Genomic DNA, 19,197 nt, shown 5'->3' with positions numbered 1-19,197 from the left:
CGGGCCTCAGATTTGGTGGCAGCGATGCGGGGCCTCCTGCAGCAGCACGGCTGCGATACGGATCATCTACGCCACGAGTCCACCGCCGCGATTCATCGTTTTCGTCATCAGCCGGCGTGCACGATACCGAGAAGAGGGAGGCAGCGGCAGCGAAAAAGTCGATCGGTTCTGGTGGAGAAGACCGAAGCACGTCGTCGCATTGCACGGCTACGAACGCGGTGTGCGACAGGGAACGTCGACGAGGAGGAAGAGCGCGACGACGACGGCAGGACGTCGGGGACGTTAGCGTCCCCGATTATCCCGTCGCGCCCATGCGGCTCGACCCGTTCGGACTTACGGGACCACCTACGTCGAAAAAATGCAGAGAAGAGAAGAAAAGGGAGCGGGAAAAGGACAACGAGCAGCAGCTCTGGTTATCGTCGTCATCGTCATCGTCATCGTTATCGTCGATCTCGTTCGTGGAGTGTGTACGGTCGGACCGCGCCGCGTGTCGACCGTATGCGTCGCCCAGGTCATCCCCCAGGTCGATTTGCGATCGCGTCGTCGACGACGGTGGCGTATCCGCCGCGCAACATCAGCAACAGCAGCAGCACCATCACCACTACCACCACCACCACCACCACTACCACCACCAGCACCAGCACCAGCATCAGCATCAACACCACCAGCACCACCACCACCACCACCACGAGGCCCGGCTCTACGAGGTCGGACACAGACCCGATGAGAAAGCCGGAACTGCCACTGCCTTTCGCATCTCTCGCGATTCCGTTTCGCGTGGCGTGGTGCGCGCGCGCACACGTGATTGTCACGAGGATCACGAGGACGAGGATGATAACGATGATAGGGACACGTTGCGCGCGCGAACGCGCATTCTTCGCGATGATCATCCATCGTCGCGGGCCCCGCGATTCGCTCGAAGAGCAAGAAGAAGATCACGAAGGAGACGAGAAAGCGGAACGATCTCCGAGGAGGAACCCGGCATGGCTACCTCGGCCGTTTCTTTCGTCGACGTGCATGCTTACACTGCCTATAGCGATGACGATGGAAAAAACGACGACGACGATAATGACAACGAGGGACAAGCGCGTCGCGAGCGAAAGAAAAACCATGGTTGGTTCGAGGAGACCCATGAAGAAAATGGAAACGATGACAACGCGCGTGTTAGTGTTTCGGATAATTCGCGCGACGAATGCAAACATAAAAGCGCGAACGAGGACGCGCCTCGTGAGGACTATATCCGCACCGAGGTGGATGCGAGTAGTCGTGGTGTATCCAAGAGTGATCAGTGGACATCGCAATCTTCTTCGTTTGAAGACGGGAAGAAGGATCGCGAGCGCATCGATGGTTACGGTCGTGGGTACCCGACAGAGGTGGACGAGATGTTCGACGGGCAAGGACGAAGAAAGGGAGAAGAAGAAGAAAGAGGAGGAGAAGAAGAAGGAAGAGGAGGAGGAGGAGGAGGAGGAGGAGGAGGAGGGTATAACAAGTGGAGACGTAGCGATAACACTGCCTGGTTCCAAAAGCCAATTACTAGGAGAAAAGGAAGAGGCGGAGGAAGAGAAGAAGGAAGAGGAACAGGGGAAAAGCCGCGTATTCGCAGAAGCTACTACAGGCTGCTGCTGTTCGTGCTGTACCTTCTGGCGTGGCCCCTACTATGCTCGAGTAGTCCCTCAGGTCACCCCGCCTCGACTTTCGCACAAAATCCGACTCTCGCGCACGTCAAGAATTCCGCGCCACGGGGTAACGTCACGCCACCGGACACGTTGTTCTCGTCGTCGACGGTTATCGAGCACCAATACCAGCATTCGCAAAAATACGTTCAGGGCGATCACAATACCGATAGCGAGCGTCATCGACATCATCAGCAACAGCAGCAGCAGCAGCAGCAGCAGCAGCAGCAACAATCGAAGGAAGAGTATCGGGAACAGTCGGATCAGCAGAGACTCGAACAGCGGCACCCCTACAACGAATATGCCTGGGAGATGAACCAAATGAATCCCTGGCTGTCGGCCTGCGATCTGGCGGGACCAGCGCCGACCGATCTTCAGGGTAGCTGCGGAGCACCTTCGCAGGAGGTGCCCAAGTACTGCCCGAAGACGTGTAAAAACGCTTCCGAGATAATGAAGACCTACAATAAGAAGAGAAAAGGGGGGGTCGAAGATGGAGGCGAGAGCAGTCGACACGGCGGTAAATATAGCTCTGATAAAAAGGAGGGGAAGGAACAGTGCCTTTTATATCTCGAGGATTCGCACAAGAACATCATCTGTCAGATGGAGAAGAAAAATCGTATTGGTCTGTTACGTCGGCTGCGTCTACCGCACTGCTGCGAGCACACGGTGTTCAACGCCCTGGCGCCGGGCAAGGGCGGTCCGCTCGAAGACGTGCTATACGGTAGCGAGAAGTGCAAAATTGCCTTGGACAAGCTGGTGAGCGTTACTGCCCTGGCCGCGAAGCTGCATTGCGAGTTCGAGGAGGTACTGGCGCGCTACGATTGCGCTCAGTCGTACTCCGTCATCCACAACTGCACCCATTGCAAGGTAAGAGGCCAATTTTTCCATATATATTTATAATGGGAAAAACAGAAAGAGAGAGACAAAGAGAGTCGTTCGGACCCTCGAATTTCACGCAAATCACTTTGTCAATTTGAAAAATATTGCCAGCTATATGTAAATGGCATAGCGTGAAATGAATTGATACTGAATTTGAATGTGTGACATTTTTCTTACAGGAGAGTCTTACGCAAATTCGAGTAGAGAACATTCTATGTACTTTCATATTTCGCAAATATTAATTTCGTAAATTCGAGAATGTGTACAAATTCAATTCATAATTCGTACACATTTACGTTTCGTACGTAATAATGTGTCTAAAGTAAATTGCGTTCTACGGAAGATTATAAACTTATAATTTGCAACGTTTCACAGACTTGAAGGTTTAAAAATTCAAGTTCGCTCTATTTTCGAAAAAAGCCGACAGACAAAAAAAAATACATAGTGTATTGGGCAGAAAGCGACAGAAAGAGACATTAATCATGACCTTTATCCATTATTGGCGATTTAATAAACCCGTGATAGCCGGCTTTATCTCTGTTACGCATATAATTGTAAAATATCCGATACCCCATTATCCGTGTGTGAACATACTTTAAATTTCTGCAGAGATTTACGGTCATTATTATAAATGTATAAATCGCATATTTTAAACATGTGCGCGTCGTTTCGAAAATTTTGCTAACATTGCAGCAATTATATTCACGCTTTGTCAAAATTCACAATGTTTCGAAATCGGCTTCGTGATCACGCGCAGTTATTTGTGAATAATTAAGCGATTAAGACCCGTGAATCCGTTTCATTGATTGGAACGCAAGGGAGTTTCGCTCGACGCGCGTCGCAACGTTCGGCGCGGGCGAAATTGTTGGAAATTCTCGCGAGCTGTTTCCGGAAGTTCGTATCACATCGCTCGTGTCTAATGGAGGACGTAGTAAATTTACTCGCGGCATTTCTCCACGAGATCTCTTCACCGACTCCGAGAGAAGGAAGGAGATGGTATAAGATGGGCTTTGCGGTGCCTCGCGCCGTTCGCCGTTGAGCGAACGCGTAAATTATGCGAGACATTACGTATCATAATTTGATATGAGGAATTCGTTGAGATTAGAAGAACCGTGGAGAGAGAGAGAGAGAGAGAGAGAGAGAGATTTCTCAGAATTCCTACTTGTCTCCTAGAAATTTCGCCGTGGAACGTCCCTAAACGCGTAGATCTCTCCGGTGGTACGTCCTTTAGACGTATAAATCTCCAGATGCGCCAAGTCAAGCAGCCACGCTGTTGTTAACTCGGACACTTACAACCGGTGACTAACTGCTCTGGCCGACTGTATTTGGAGGGCTGGTATTCTCTCGAGCACGCGGGTTCAAGAGGAACCAAAAAAGAGAAGATTTTCTCCGTTCTTAGATTTATTATCATATTAGATTTATTATATACGTAACCCGTGGCGGAAAAAAATTTTACAAGATTCTGAGAAATGCTACACGTAAGGAACGGATTTGCTAAGGTTTCTAAAAATTTAGTTACAGATACAGATCTAGAAATAATTTTGTTAGACCATTAAAATAATTATGTTGAACTCTCAAACTGAATTGCTAGAATGTCAAAATTTTGTGCAGCGTTGCTCATCATGCTTTAACATCCGTCACAATTATTTTGATGGTCTAATAAAGTTATTTTCAGATCTAGCTAAATATTCAGATACTTCAACAAAATCATTCTTTCCGTGTAGAATTGAAATACTTTTCTAAATTTTTGTAAACTTTTATATTTCTGCAGTTCGTTTCTGTGATTTTTATGAACTTCTCGGTAAAACTATGTTAAACGAGCTACGACATTTTACACATTTCCAAGTTGCTTACGCTGAAACAGTGTAGTAATTAAATACATATTTTTACAAATAAATAAATATTTCTACGGAAAAAATTATTAATTTCTGCAAATTTCTATTTTTAATAGAACTTTGTACTTATTTCTAGAAATTTTTTTCGCCAGAGTGCATTAAAAAAATCGATTATGTTAAAAAAAAAGATTATGTTGAAATACAATTATGAAAATAATAACAAATTTCTATAAATAAGTACAAAGTTCTACTAAAAATAGAAATTTGTATTAATTATTTTTTTTGTAGAAACATTTATGTATTCGTAAAAATATGTATTTTTAATTACTACACTGAGAGAAATATCAGCCAAACGTTTAGTTTCACAATGATCAAATAAATTTTGTATTTACTGGCACTAAAAACTTGGTTATATTTAACGAACCATTTAATAGTTGTACGAAATCAATTGTTTGATCAAAACAACTTATTTAGTAATTACAACTATAAGATACGTTTGCTACTTGACCAAACATTTGGTCTATCACAGCAAATATTTCTCTCAGTGTAAAATTAATAAAAATGTTCCAATTCTGGTATTCCTCTGTAGATTCTTGCAGCATTCCTTAAAATTGTGTAGAATTTTGTAGAATTTTTTCCACCAGAGGCAGACTATGAATGTCACTCCGTCGCGTTCAAGCGGAAACAAGACGAATTATTCGAGTCGCGCGCCGGTCTGTCGATAGACGTCCCGAGGTCTACGACAGACAGGACTAATTTCCAGATGGAGAATGGTAAATCGTGGGCGGTTTGCCTTGGAAAGCGAGCACTTTGTCGTCGTCGTCGTCGTCGTCGTCGTCGTCGTCGTCTTCGAGTGAGTTAACGAACAGGTGTTTCTCCCTCGTTCGGCCGAGGCAACGCCAGCGTATAAATTGCTCGCTCAGTGATTCGCGGTCCGGCTCATTCAGCGTACGCCGTAAACTATTTCCAATCGACGCAGTGTACGTCCGTCTTTGTCCACTCGCCGCGTTGTTCGCGTTATCGCCGAGAGCGACAGAGTTCGCGCGACAATTCACAATGAGCGGCGTGAGTAATACGAGAGCGCGCGGGCTATGCACCCGCGGCGCGGTTTGCACGGGAATTATAAGCCGTGTCCCGGCCCGCAAATCCCGCGATTCATGATCGGTGATCCTCGGTCTCGTTGCAGACTCGAATCTATACTTTTTCACTGCGCGCGATCGCCATCGCGAAAAAGGCCCAATTATCGCGTTTATCAATTTGCATTCAGTCCCCCGATTGCGTTGATTAACTTAATTCACCCTACCGTCAGCGATACAATAAGGCTGCAATCGGGATAATTAGATAAAAAGCGCGTCCGACACGCTCGCAAAAGAGGTGTAGCAACGGCCAACCGTCGTTAATTATGCATTGGAAAAAAATTAATTGCGTTGCTTTGCCCCGTCGATTTTCGCGGTTATTCGCGCATTATGCAATTTACTCGCTCCAATTTATCCCCCTTTCCACTTTTCGCGATATTATTTTGTTACCACGAAAAATATATCTAAAGCGTTCGGCTGTGGTAAATACGATCCTCGTCCGTTTAATTCAGTTTGTTCGTTTGTTACGTGAGATCGAGACGCGGATTGATTTCGTGGGTTTCGAGACGAGACCGCATCTCGCTATTGGCAAACTGCATAGCGACGTGTGTAGAATGCGCCCGCGGAACGTGAACGAGCTGCCTCACAATCAGCACTAATGAGCGTTTCCAGCGGAAAAGTGGTGCTCTTAAAAGCGGATTTAATTTATCGTCGGAGCTTCTCCTTACCCCCCCTTGCCACCCCTCTTCTCTTCCCCCGCGTCCCTTCCCGTTTTCCCTCTTGCAGAGATCTTATTTCCTACGAACGACGCTCCGAGTAAATTTGCCCAAATTTACCTACTGACGTTTCTGCAAAACATAGCCTGACTAACGAGGGGAATCTCATCTCGAATGATTGTTTCATTCTTCACGTGAATGGAACATCTGTCACGAGATTGGTGCGGGAATTATATTTTGGCGTGCAAACGCTGCGCCATAAAATTGGTAGGTACAATTAGTTCATGTGAAAAAGCGGAGTTTGTTTTTCCAGAGAATATAACGCTATGTGCGTTATATTCTCATGCTCACATAATGATTATATCATCTGTTATTACGCAAATTCTACGCAGAGTGCGTAATCACTATCCGCAATATTTTAATAACGTGTTCTTCGGAAATTAAAGTAAACATCCTAAATTAAGAAATGCGATAAAATTTCAGTTATTAATTATAAATCTTAACGACCGTGTTCAGGAAGTTATCGCAACAATTTTAGAGTTATAAATAATTAAAGATAACATCACGCAGAGTTTCAGTTTGTACACTTAAACCCGTAATTATACTTAATGAATATCAATGAGTATCTATCGCTTGCAAGGAGACGATAAATTTTCACAGACGATGAATTTTTAACGCTTAGTTGATTTTAATGAAATATATGCATTAATTATTAAGCTGACATCGATAAAATAATAGCTAAATTTATCTGTATAAGAGATTAAATTATTTAATCTTTTGTTAAAAATTTTGCACATTTAAAAAGCATTATAACATGATTTTTATGAAACTAAAATTTATTTTTATTGAAAAAGAAATTTATTATTGTGTTCTTTTCTTTGTTTTGTTCAATATTTTGTATTTCGAATAAAATAAAATTGTGTGATTTTAATATGTATAAAAAAATTCACAATTATTAATTATAAATCTTAATATGAATTTCAGGAAGTTACAACAATTTTTAAGTTATAAATAATTAAAGATAATATTATGTTTGTATGCTTAAACCCGTATGCTTAATGAACATCAGTGAGTATCTGTCATTTGCAAGGAGACGATAAATTTTCACAGATAAATTTTTAAATTGATTTTTTATTAAGTGTAAGTACTAATTATTCAGTTGACATCGATAAGATAATTGAATTCAAATATCTTATAAAAGAATAAATTATTTAATTTGTTAATAATTTTACACATTTTGAAAAAGTATTAGATCATGATTTTTATAAAACTAAAATTTATTTTTGTTGAAAAGAAAACTCATTATAATGAGTTTTCTTTTCAATAAAGTTTTCTTTTCTTTTTTTTTCTTCAATATTTTGTATTTAGAACGAAATTAAAAGAAAGATTTTACTGCAATTTAATTTTTCTTGATTTGTTAAAACTACATTTCTTGATTTAGGATATTTTAATTATTTCCAGAACACTTTATTCAGCATCGTATAATTATGGAACACTGTATATAATACATCGCATAAATTATTAAAAAGACGCTTTTCTTTCAAAAATAAATTTCTCTTCTGAAAGTAAATAAATTCTTCCTTTTAAAATAAATAATAAGCATGCTGATTCATTTTTACTGCTTCTTCTCTGACCACTGTGGTGACAATTTTTCTTATAATTTTTATATGAATTCGAATATTTTTCACAGAAATACTCAGAAAGCCTATATCTTCTCTTAAAATTTTTCATACAACTATATTCTAAAATATTCTGAGATTTCTCAAGCCATAATGAAAAAAAAAACACTTAACTTTTTTAGATTTAATAACATTTTATTAGAAATTATTCAATAAAAAATTAGAAACTTTTAGAATACTTAGAATAATTAACATATACATGAAAAATTTGAGAAAAGATATAGACTTTGAGTATTTTAAAAAAATGTTCCAATTCGTTCCAAAAAAACTGACAAAGTTATAAAATTATGCAGAAACCCTAAAAAAATTTGGCAAGAATTTTCACCAAAGCAAACTACGATAGTGAACTCTAAATTGCAATAAATATAATCAGAAACAGTAATATAAAAAATTTGCTTCACCTCATCTCTTTTAAACATATGTAATGTTGCATATTTCTGATTAATTTCGAGAAGACTATCGTCGCGCATTATGTCCCACGCTCTGCAAATTCATTAACGTCGCCTCCGACCTCAATTATCGCGCTCGATCGCGAGCGAGAGATGCTCAAAGTATCTAAAGTACTTACCTAAAATCCGACGAGAGAGGTTAAGCGCGTTGCTCCAGGTCGGCGTTCGGTTCTCGGAGGCGAGACGCCCGTTGACGCCCATTGAGAGATCTGAAGCGAAAAGAATATTCGGCGTAACGTTGCTCATAGCGCGCTGTGTGCCATGTAAATATTATCGGTGGCGTACTGGCGGCTGCGGGCGTAGCGGCGGCGACGGTTGGCGCGCGACATTTGTTTACGCGTACGTAGGGCACGGCGTCACACCGCTTGCTACCGGCAGCGGCCAGCGGCCGCTCCACGCAGCATCATTGACGCGAAATGCGACGCGATGAAGGTTACGAGTGTATGCGAGCGTTGCTCTCTACTCACCGTCGTACTCATTATTATTCGGCTGATGCTACCGATTGACTCCCGCTATTTACGCGCCTCGCTGAGTAACCGGGAAGACACGCGCGCCATGTTGATTGTCTCTTACGTAGAGTAGTGCTCCCCCCCCCACCCTCCAACCTGCCGCCTGCGAGTGATTTATCCGTTAAAATCGGAGCGAGGGGGGGGGGCATGCTCGATGTCTTCCGTTTACCGGCTGACCACCGGGTTCCTGGCAGCATCCTCGAGCTCGAACACGCCGTTCTTCATCCCGCAAAGCGCTCGTCAATTCGGCACGCAATCCGTGCGCGATCTCGTCCGTGCTCCGGTCGCGAAGTGACTACTACGCGAGTCGTTGAGTCTACACGACGGAGTCATGTACGTACGTACGCGGAGGGTGACGCGTTTGAAAAAAGTGTTTCTCCACCTCTTCACGCACAGCACAGGGAACACTTGAAGAAACGCTCAGTCATCGAAACGCGGACGGATCACGAGCGAGCGAACCTTCGAGAAGTTCGCCCGCGCTTCGACTCGCGTAGTACCTGCTCCCCCGGCTTCGGTCTGAAGTTGCAGATGTTCCGGTCCTTCTCTCTCTCCCGGCCCGTTGGCGGAACGCGAGACACGTCGTGCTCACGAAGCGGATCGACAGGATGGACTCTCGTCGCCCGGCGGCGTCGTGACACGTCCGATTAGTAGGCATGTTCGTAATTAGCTCGCCGAAACGTAAAAGCGTAACGTAACTTTCGCGTTCGTACAATATTGAGTTCTAGTAGGGTTAACACGCTCCCCTGGAGTTCGTTTCCAGGACTCGCGTGACGTCACGGGCCAGGTGTGTCGAGTGTCTCGCGATTTTATATGCGCAACTATCTATGTTCACATTGTCGCGATTGTAATAAAGTGCGCGAGTGCTTAACGGAGTTAACGTCGAGAGTATTGTGCAAGTGGTCGTCATATTGTTCGATAATCGTGTAATTCGCACGCGATCGCAGTTAACCGCATTTCCGCGAGTGAATGAGTGAGTGTTGCATGTGCGAGCTGACCTGATCTGAGAGGAGGCGGAGGCCCGGGGTGGCATCGGGCGACGTCGGAGAAACCACAGGGTGAGCAAAATTTGTTATTTACGTACATATATAATATTGTTTATATTGTATATATTTGTGATAAATCGAACGTTTATTCCAGCGCGTATTCGCGTATGATTTAAATAATGATGAAAGAGACATCACAAGAAATTTTGTAAAAAATTACACTTGGAAAGATTTCTTTTGAAAATTACATAATTATATTAAATATTTATTTATGTAAATTGTGTAATTTTATTTATTAAAATTGTACAATAATTTTATATAATTAACTTTTAATTACATTATATAATAATTTTTTTTATTATTAGAAATTATTTTACAATAATTTTATTAAATATTTCTCAAAGACAGATAAAAAAATTCAATGCTTTTCTAATAATATTGATTATCTTGAACGTTGTAATGTATTAATTTGGATGTATTTGTATTTTACAGTAACAAGGTACGCAGTTTATAACTCCGCTGCTGCGCATCGCATTTGGTGAGCTCAAGTTGTCCTACGTTCAAATAACATAATATATTTAATTCTTATATTTTTAACAATTGAATATTAATGCTATTGACGTAAAATTATATAAAGAGATATCTAAAAGAAGCTGGAATATTGTATAATATAAATAAATATACAATATTGAATAATATGTAAATAAACGAATATTGTATAATATACATAATGTAATGTGTAACAAAAATGATCGAAAATTAATTATCATGAAAATTACATAAGTAGAGGTTTTATATTTGATTATAATCATTAAAAACTTATGTGTAAATAATTTATGATTAAATCCTTTCGTGTATTTATTATTTGAAAGAGAAGAATATTTTTAAAAATGTGATTAAATACGAACTTCAAGTTTGTTTTTTGATCATTTTTGTTATCTGTGATTTCCTTACAAAATTTTGAAATTAATCGAAAGGAAGTGTAATAACAAAATTATGTTACACATGTGTTGACTTTATTTAAAAGATAAGAATTAACAGAAAGAACAATATTTCTCTATAACATGTTGCACAATATATACATACGAAAGTGATTTTATTGAAGCATCTAAAAATATTTAGCTTGTTACAGATTTGAACATTTTTAATAATTATTAAACCATCAAAATAATTAGGATGCTCAAGCTAATTGCTGAATGTCAAAATTTTTTTACACACTATGCTTGAGTTATCCATAAGTATTTTAATAGTTCAACAAAATTATTTTTTGTATCTGGCTAATACGAACTTTAAGTTAATTTGTCGACCATTTTTCTTATCTATGAATCTCTTACGACATTTTGGAATTAATTGAAAAAAAGTGTAATGAAATTATGTTACACATGTGTTGACTTTATTTAAAATATAAGAAACAACAGAAAGAACAATATTTCTCTGTAACATGTAGGACAATATATACATACGAAAGTGGTTTTATTAAAGTATCTAAAAATATTTAGCTTGATACAGATTTGAAAATTTTTTATATTTATTAAACCATCAAAATAATTAGGATGCTCAAGCTAATTGCTAAATGTCAAAATTTTTTGCACACCATGCTCGAGTATCTATAAGTATTTAGATAGTCAAATAAAATTATTTTCTGATCTGTGTCTGGCTAAATTTTTAGGCACAAAACCATATATATATATAAATTATATTATTCCGTGTCATCTTGATTTTGCAACCGATATTTCGTTTTATTTTATTCATTTTTTCCATAAAGTACGAATGATAAGGCCTCCACGTTGGAATTAATATCGTTAACGTGCTCGTTCATTAGTCGCGTCGCGTTCAACTCTATGCACGTAGAAAAATGACAAAATTGTTTACAGACGGCTGTACTTTCGTATATTACACTCGGCAGAGCGCTCGCGCAGTGACATTAATAAACCTCATCTCTCATCCGCTCTCGTACTCCGTCCCGCTCTCTTCCGACAATTCACCCCATCCTCCCCTTTCATCCTCATTCTCGTTTTGTTGGAGCCATTGGCGGTATATAGAGAAATCCGTAGTAGTATCCTTCCCTCGAGCAAAAATCCTATTATGACCTGATTCTACCCGCGCCGCCATCTTAAAAAGATGAGAAAATTATGATATAAACCGGTATTGGCGTCGCGGAGAGGATATTACGTGTGGGTTACGTGCCGAGTGGCGGTCATATTTATCACTTATTGAATCGACGAGGTGACCAGCAGAAGCCCAATATAATCCTCCCGTGTTGTATGTGTGTAAGACCGTCGTCTATCTGTAAACGGTCGACGACCCCGATAACGTACCAGTATTTTAACCAAAGTACTTTAAATATCGATTAAGATATCGGAGAGATATCTCAATCGCCTTAAATCATTAAACAAATTATTCCTTATTTAATGGACTTAATAAATTAGAGGTTCAATACGAACTTATTATATTAGGCAGACGATCGAAGAATTACTCCGCAAAAATATTCTGGGATTTCTACGTGGAATGCAATTTCTATTAAGCGCCCAGGGAAAAGTTTCTTCGAGTCGAAAAATATTTGTTTGAATCGAAGAAATTTATTCAATTATCGATGATCACAGTTTTATAACTATACAGCGAGTTGCAAATCAACAATTGCAAATCAGTAAGATTTCAATTGTTCACTGATTCAGATTTAGAGAGTGGATCGCAGAACTGTCTTGTTAAAACGCGTGTCCGGAAAATCTTTGGAAGTGCGATATCATATCGCTAGTTTATAAAAAAATAATACAAAGTTTAGCTATCAAAATATCTGAACGTTTCTCCGTCAAGATTTCCGTTGGAGAAATTTTTGCGAGATAAAAATTACTTGCACAACGCAGCTCGAGTTACCTGCGGGTTCTGCCGGGCGGTAAGGGACTTAAAAATATTGGCGCAAGTTGAAGAATGACTAGAGATACAATCTCTGCGATTAGACCGGTGTGCCCCGTAATTGAATTTCGCCGATAAAATCATTCACCTCGACGATTGTAAGCGCTCGCAACACCTCCTTGCGACGCAGCCGTCCTATCGCCCGTCAAACAATAAAAGTACTTAAATCAGTTCGTTGAAACTTCACGTCGCGAGGTAAAAATTGAACGGTTATATGCATTTAGAGTGCGCCGTCGAAAGAAACTTCGGCTACTTAATACGCGCATAAATTGATCTCGAATGGACTTCGTCTGTACGTCGCGAGAGCGCACGTCGTATGTGCTTATTTATCCAAAGAAGCTTCGTCACCCAGAGAAAAATTATGTTTAAATTTCTGAAATCGTTTCTTTAACTCGATTTTTTTAAAGGATGTATCGGACATACGGTCCTTATAAAGTAAACAAAATTTTGAATAATTTATTTGAAGTGTTAATATTAACACTTCAAATAAATTATGTACATACGAAAGTTGTGTGAATAAGATTATATTTTTATTTAATATCATATTTTATAATTTATTTATTTGATATGTTATTAAAAATTAAATTATTTTTTTGTATTGAAGATGATTTATACAAAATTGTATTGTGATTTTCTATTTTGTAAATAAATAAGTAAATAAATTTTGTTTATTTCATCTCTCTATCGCAATGAAACTTTATATGAAACTTACATAAATCATCTTAAACATTTAAATACTTAAATTTAAAAAATCTGATTTTTTAATTATTTTTTATTTCATTATTTCATTATTAATTATATTTTCATTGGAGCACATGTCTACTTTTTATTGAAATAATTTTTTATTCAGATAGAAAGTCTCCGCTAAATTTTCTTTCACTACTTTCGAATGCAATATAAAACAATCTGTAAGTTTTTCATAATTTTCTTAATGTTTTGAAAAATGTCCTATACATTTTTAAGAGGGGTGGAAGGGGGGTGCTCTCAGTAAACGGAACCAGTGTATTATTACTGATAGATGGTGCATAAGTCACTGATGTAATTATAAGTATACCACTGAAATTAAGCTGTTCACTGTCTTTCGGTGAATAATACACTGATTCCAATTTAGAGAGTAGATAATTCCGTGGATAGCTCATCGGTTAAAAGCGGCTAAATTAATCCGCGCGATATCGCACGCGCGAATAGCAAAGGTTTTTGTTCGCGGATGCCAAAGGTCAAGCAGCAAGTCCGCCCAGCTCTGTATATGTACCTGTAATATGTACCTATATTTTTAAAATAACCCGTCACATCCGAATGGCCGAGTGATATATGGATCGCAGACATTCTTAGATTTTTCTGTGGAGTAGTCGGGCGGCGACTAAATCCACAAGTAGAACCTAAAAATAAAAACATGCACGAGGATCTCGTAGTCAAATTCCAAGATGGGATAACAATATAGTCGCGAATCGATTTTAGAGTATTCTCGCCGAGTTATACTCCCAAGTTTATTCCAGTGTCTCTTCTAACATTTCCACACCAATGGATCAGCTATTAAATCCTGTCCTCGAAGGAGTTACGAGGTCTCAAAATAATTGCACGGTTAGGAAATTCAAAATTTGTTAAATAAGGTTATTAGATCGGCCATTACTGTCATTAAATTAATATCAGTATGATTTATAATGAAATATTAATATTTAGCTTATGCACCATTTTACTGTGTGTTTTGCAATTAATTAATCCATCTTCTCTCTTTCTCTCTCTCTCTCTTTTTCTCCTTTTTTGCTTCTAATTTAAACAGCAGTAATTTCTTCGCGCTTGATAATGGATTGTGCGATTTCCACGGGTTGCGATGCGATCAATCGCGAGTTTCCTGATGCGTGAATGCTGACGCATCGTTTACGAAGCGCGCGTACGACATTGTCGGCATTAAAAGGCATAAATTGACCATAAGCGCTTTAGCAAAACTATAATATACTACGATCGTTCTTTGTATTTCTGGAACGATACACAAACTTCTATTGAGGATATGTATGCGAGTCTCTCGTATCTCAAAACATCACCAAAAATTTAAAAATATCGTAGAATTAGTAATACGTTTGAATATCTACGTAAAATTTGAGCACAATTCACTAATTGATTTAAAAGTGATTTAATTTTTTGTTTACTCTTGATTCTTATGTAAGATCGAGTTTTGCAGTACTTATTTACAAAAATTTGATGAGGAAGTAGCATTAATAATTAAATGAAAATGTTTACACTTATATTAACAAAACTCTAATAAATATTCGCAAAAATTCATTTAGATCCACGTATTTATTTAAAAATTATTTATATTTAAAACTGCAGCAAAATATAATAATTTTCTCTGCAAAAACTACTATAAATTTTTCATTGTTTTCTTCTTTGCAGCTAGTTTTAGGGCATTTGCGATCGAAATTTTCTGTTGTTAATTAGAAAAAAAAGAATAAACCTGGAGAAGCCTTCAGTTTTTAAATTTCAGTAATTTTTAGTTCGTATTGCATAACAAATCATCCTTGGAAAAAAACCCCGTGCGTAACTAGTTTTTGTCCCTTCCACGAAATTGTAACTTTTTGGCTATTTTTGCACAATCTGTTTTAATTCGATTTTAATAATGGATTGACTCTGATAGATTAATTCTCAATGAGGGCTCGATATACGTCACAGCGATTCGTATGTTATCGAATTAGAAATGTATTATCGAACATTTTCTTTCTCTGTTATCAATCGCAGTCAGATAAAAGTCTCTCTTCGTCACGATGACGACCGATAAGAATTTCCGTTTGTGTAATTAATTAGAAACGCGTATAATTTATGTAGAGAGGTAAATAGTGAAAATTGATAGCAGGCTTTTAGGATAAATTAAACGTTACGTACAATCGAATAACGTTGCACGTATCGTACAATTAAGCATGCCGCTTAGAATAGCGCAAAAATTAATATTAGATACGCAATTCCATCATTAATTTTATGATATTTCTTGATGATTGCTGCTCTAAATCATCTCGAAATCGAGATTATCCGATAAACGTATTAAATCACGTGTTTTTCGTAAATTATATTTTTCCTTGAAAAAAAAAGAAAGCTGATAAAGCGAGATTTCAATTAACTCATTACTACATGATATTTCATCTGATATAGTTTATTGAATCTTCATCAGTCCTTTATCCAAGGATTATTATTAAGCACCTCGTTCATGAAATTTATTAATACTTTTATGAATACGATTTATTATTACGAAAGTTCGTAATACATTATCATTTGATTGGGCCATTTATATTTATGCTGCTACATATTTAACGCAGTCGAAATCAGCACGGTCGGAAAGAGAGACTAGCAGTTTCCGTGAAATGTGTGTTTAACTTCTTAAACGGGAAACGTGCGGCGCACGTTAGTTCGTTCCATTTCAAAAGCTCGCACTTGGAGTTTCACCCACTGCGAACTACTTCATTACAGCCTCGGGATTATAGCTCGCTGTGTTCACATAATTTTCTTGAAACGCATTCCCCGGCGGCTTATCGCTCCTGTTTCATCGGACCATTATAATTATCCGTGAAAATCCCCTTTCCGACATCTTTCGTTGAGAATTGTCTCTCCTTTTCTCTCTCTCTCTCTCTCCGACTTACTCGGCGCGGATAAAAAACGTTCCTGCGACACACACAATACACGCTTGTTGATTGTTCGGATTACAAGTTTGCCCAGCGATCCGTTTACTGCTCCCTTCAAAAAGTAGACAAAAGTTGTCGGCTTGTTTAATGAAGCTTATTGTGCCGCCCGCATACGCCTTCGGCTGTTTCGGGATGAACGGCGAGGAAACGATGGGGGGAAAAACGACGTTAATGGGACTTTCTACGAAAAGAGATCGGAAAGTCTCATGAACACATCCGCGGAGTTCCATCTTTTTCCACAATCTCGTTCCGATTTTGCGGAGTATTTACCACTCGTTGCGGATTTAGTTTTGCAGTGAAAAGCATTCGACGAAGTGTTATCGGAAATATCGCCCGAGCACGAAATTTATTACATGATGTTTTAATTTAAAGAAAAAAAAAAGATCACAATTATGGAAAAACAATCGAAAACGCGTAATAGCTCTGTCGCATTAACATTTTGATCTTGAATTAAAATTTTTTTTTATTATTATACAAAATTACTCTTATTTTATCGTTATTTTTACATTGGTGGAAAATGCTAGGTTACATTAATATATTCTAACATATCTATGTTTTCTTTATTATAAACCTTTTTAATGTTGTCACGCATTATTCTACAAACGCATTTCTAAATTAAAAGTTTAGATTCGTTTAATGTTTGCCACATGTTTTCATAGGTTCTTGACTTGATGATATTCAAATGTCTTTTACATTGTGTTTAAGTCACATCATTACTATCTTTCTTTTGAAATTTATATAAAGAAATTATGATACTACCTGATTGCATTACTCGTAATCAATAGCTCGTTAGTCGACATTTTTTTTTCTCTAAAAAGAATCGTGAAATAAAGTCAGAATATACAGTTTCTCTTACATATGTCATGTTATTTTTTTTTTTTTTTATTGCAAGTAATATGGTATATTCGAATCGAAAGGGTATCAATTACTTAAAATCTAGGTAATAGTTTTTGCGAAGAGAAACAGCGACAAACAATTAACTAATTTAATTAATTTCTAAGGAAAAAAGTAAATAAAAAACTACAAGAATAAAAAATATAAGGTCTAAGCTAGTGATTGTAATAACATTTTAAAATAAATTAAACTCTTGTAACTGTCACGCAAATAGTAGAATAGACGCGTTGTAGTCGTCTTATCGATTGTTGCACCTGCCGGTAGTTTGATAAACTTCAACCAAGTAACACGCAAAATGTTTTCATAACTGTAACTATATAAGCATGCAAGTATTCGATTATTTCTGACTGAATCGTTAAATAGCAATCTAAGACGGGGGCATAAATTATATAATTACTTTGTAAAAAATTGCATATGTGTAAGCAGATTAAAAATAGTAAAAGATAAAAATAATGCAACTCGGTAAAATTTAAATAAGAGCAAAAGTTATAAATAGGATATAAGATTATATGTTACCAATTATCAATTATGTAATTACACATGTGGAAACAGTAGATATTTACTAAAATTGTCAAAAGATGTCACTGAAAATTTCTCATTATTTAAATTCGTTATTTAAATTGTTAATAATTTGAATTTAATGTTCAGAAGTTGTCGATTTTAATAGATTAAATACACAAGATAATCTTACGTTATATATATTATATTTTACGAGGAACACTATCAACATGACTCATGATGATAAACGTCTCTTACTATACTCATCAATTGTGAGTACCTTGAGAACATTTCTTTCTTGATATTCGTGGCGAATGACAGTCTATTTGAGTATAAATTTTCAAACGGATTGTGAGAAATAAGCAAATAAAGCTAGATCTACAATACAGTCTCAAAGATCGCAATCTTTCTTGTCACAACTAATTAGAAGCGTCAGTAACGTCATGACAGCAATAGTGAGTAAATGAAAGTAAATGTATCAATGAAGAATTAACACTAGAAAATTATTTATGCACTTGCGAAAATGTGTTTTTAAAAAAAAATATCAAGTTAAAAATTTCTTTTGCTTTGATGAACATTTCATGACTCGCGAATTATCATTCATGAAATATTATTTATCTGATTGTGAGTAATATTTAAATATAATAATCAAAATTATACATATATTGGAACCAGCTCATCTTATTAAATTAGTTAATATTTTATAATAAATTGGTAATAAATTTGCTTATAATATGTTTTGTGATAATATTTGGTTTTTCTATAGAAATTGTGAAAAAAAATTATATTAAAAAAATGACTGTGTGCATAATTCGAATGTTACAAAATATATTACACAGAAAAAATATAGGTTAGATAATCAAAAATATCTAGCAGTATAGTTACATCATCCTAGTTATTCTTGTATCATACAAAGATAACTAGGATGACGGCTGAATATTTTTGGTTATGTTAACTATATCTTTTTTCTGTATAAGAAAATGCTTTACATACATAAGGAACTTATAAATATTTTTTTGCAGTTATGTATCTCTATAATTTTTATCGTTGGATTTGTTTTGGGCAATATATTAAATAATATAAATATATTTGTAAGTTGCACTATTGCTTTTGATAATTATGATAAGATTATTGATCATTATTGTCAATGATGAGCATTATCTCACTAATTTGTCGTGTTCAAAAATTTTTTGGTGATTTATTATTCCATACATCATATAAAATGCTACAGGAATGTTACAATATTTGCAACATGTAATATTGCTGTAATATATATTCTGTAAAGAAAAGTCGCTAATGTCGATATAAATTTCCTAACTAAAGAAACGCTTCTTTATTTTTCAGAATCTTATAATTTTAGTTTGAAAAATACAACCAACAGAAAACAAAGTATCGATATTGGCGGCCTTCCTTTAGTATAGATAT

The 19,197-nt window shown here is 37.3% G+C and overlaps 1 protein-coding gene across 1 annotated transcript in view; it reads left to right on the top strand.

The window, feature by feature from the left end:
- The first annotated feature begins 311 nt into the window (after positions 1 to 311).
- LOC105204010 overlaps positions 312 to 19,197 on the top strand; it is an 81,164-nt gene continuing 62,278 nt past the window's right edge. The window contains exon 1 of the mRNA XM_011172995.3: positions 312 to 2,540. Coding sequence (XP_011171297.2) covers positions 312 to 2,540 — 2,229 coding nt within the window. The remainder of the gene's footprint in view (positions 2,541 to 19,197) is intronic.

The sequence above is a fragment of the Solenopsis invicta genome, chromosome 6, assembly GCF_016802725.1.
Source record: "Solenopsis invicta isolate M01_SB chromosome 6, UNIL_Sinv_3.0, whole genome shotgun sequence".
Taxonomy (NCBI): Eukaryota; Metazoa; Arthropoda; class Insecta; order Hymenoptera; family Formicidae; genus Solenopsis; species Solenopsis invicta.
Note: the sequence above shows the minus strand (reverse complement) of the source record. Positions and strands in the feature narration are given on the sequence as shown.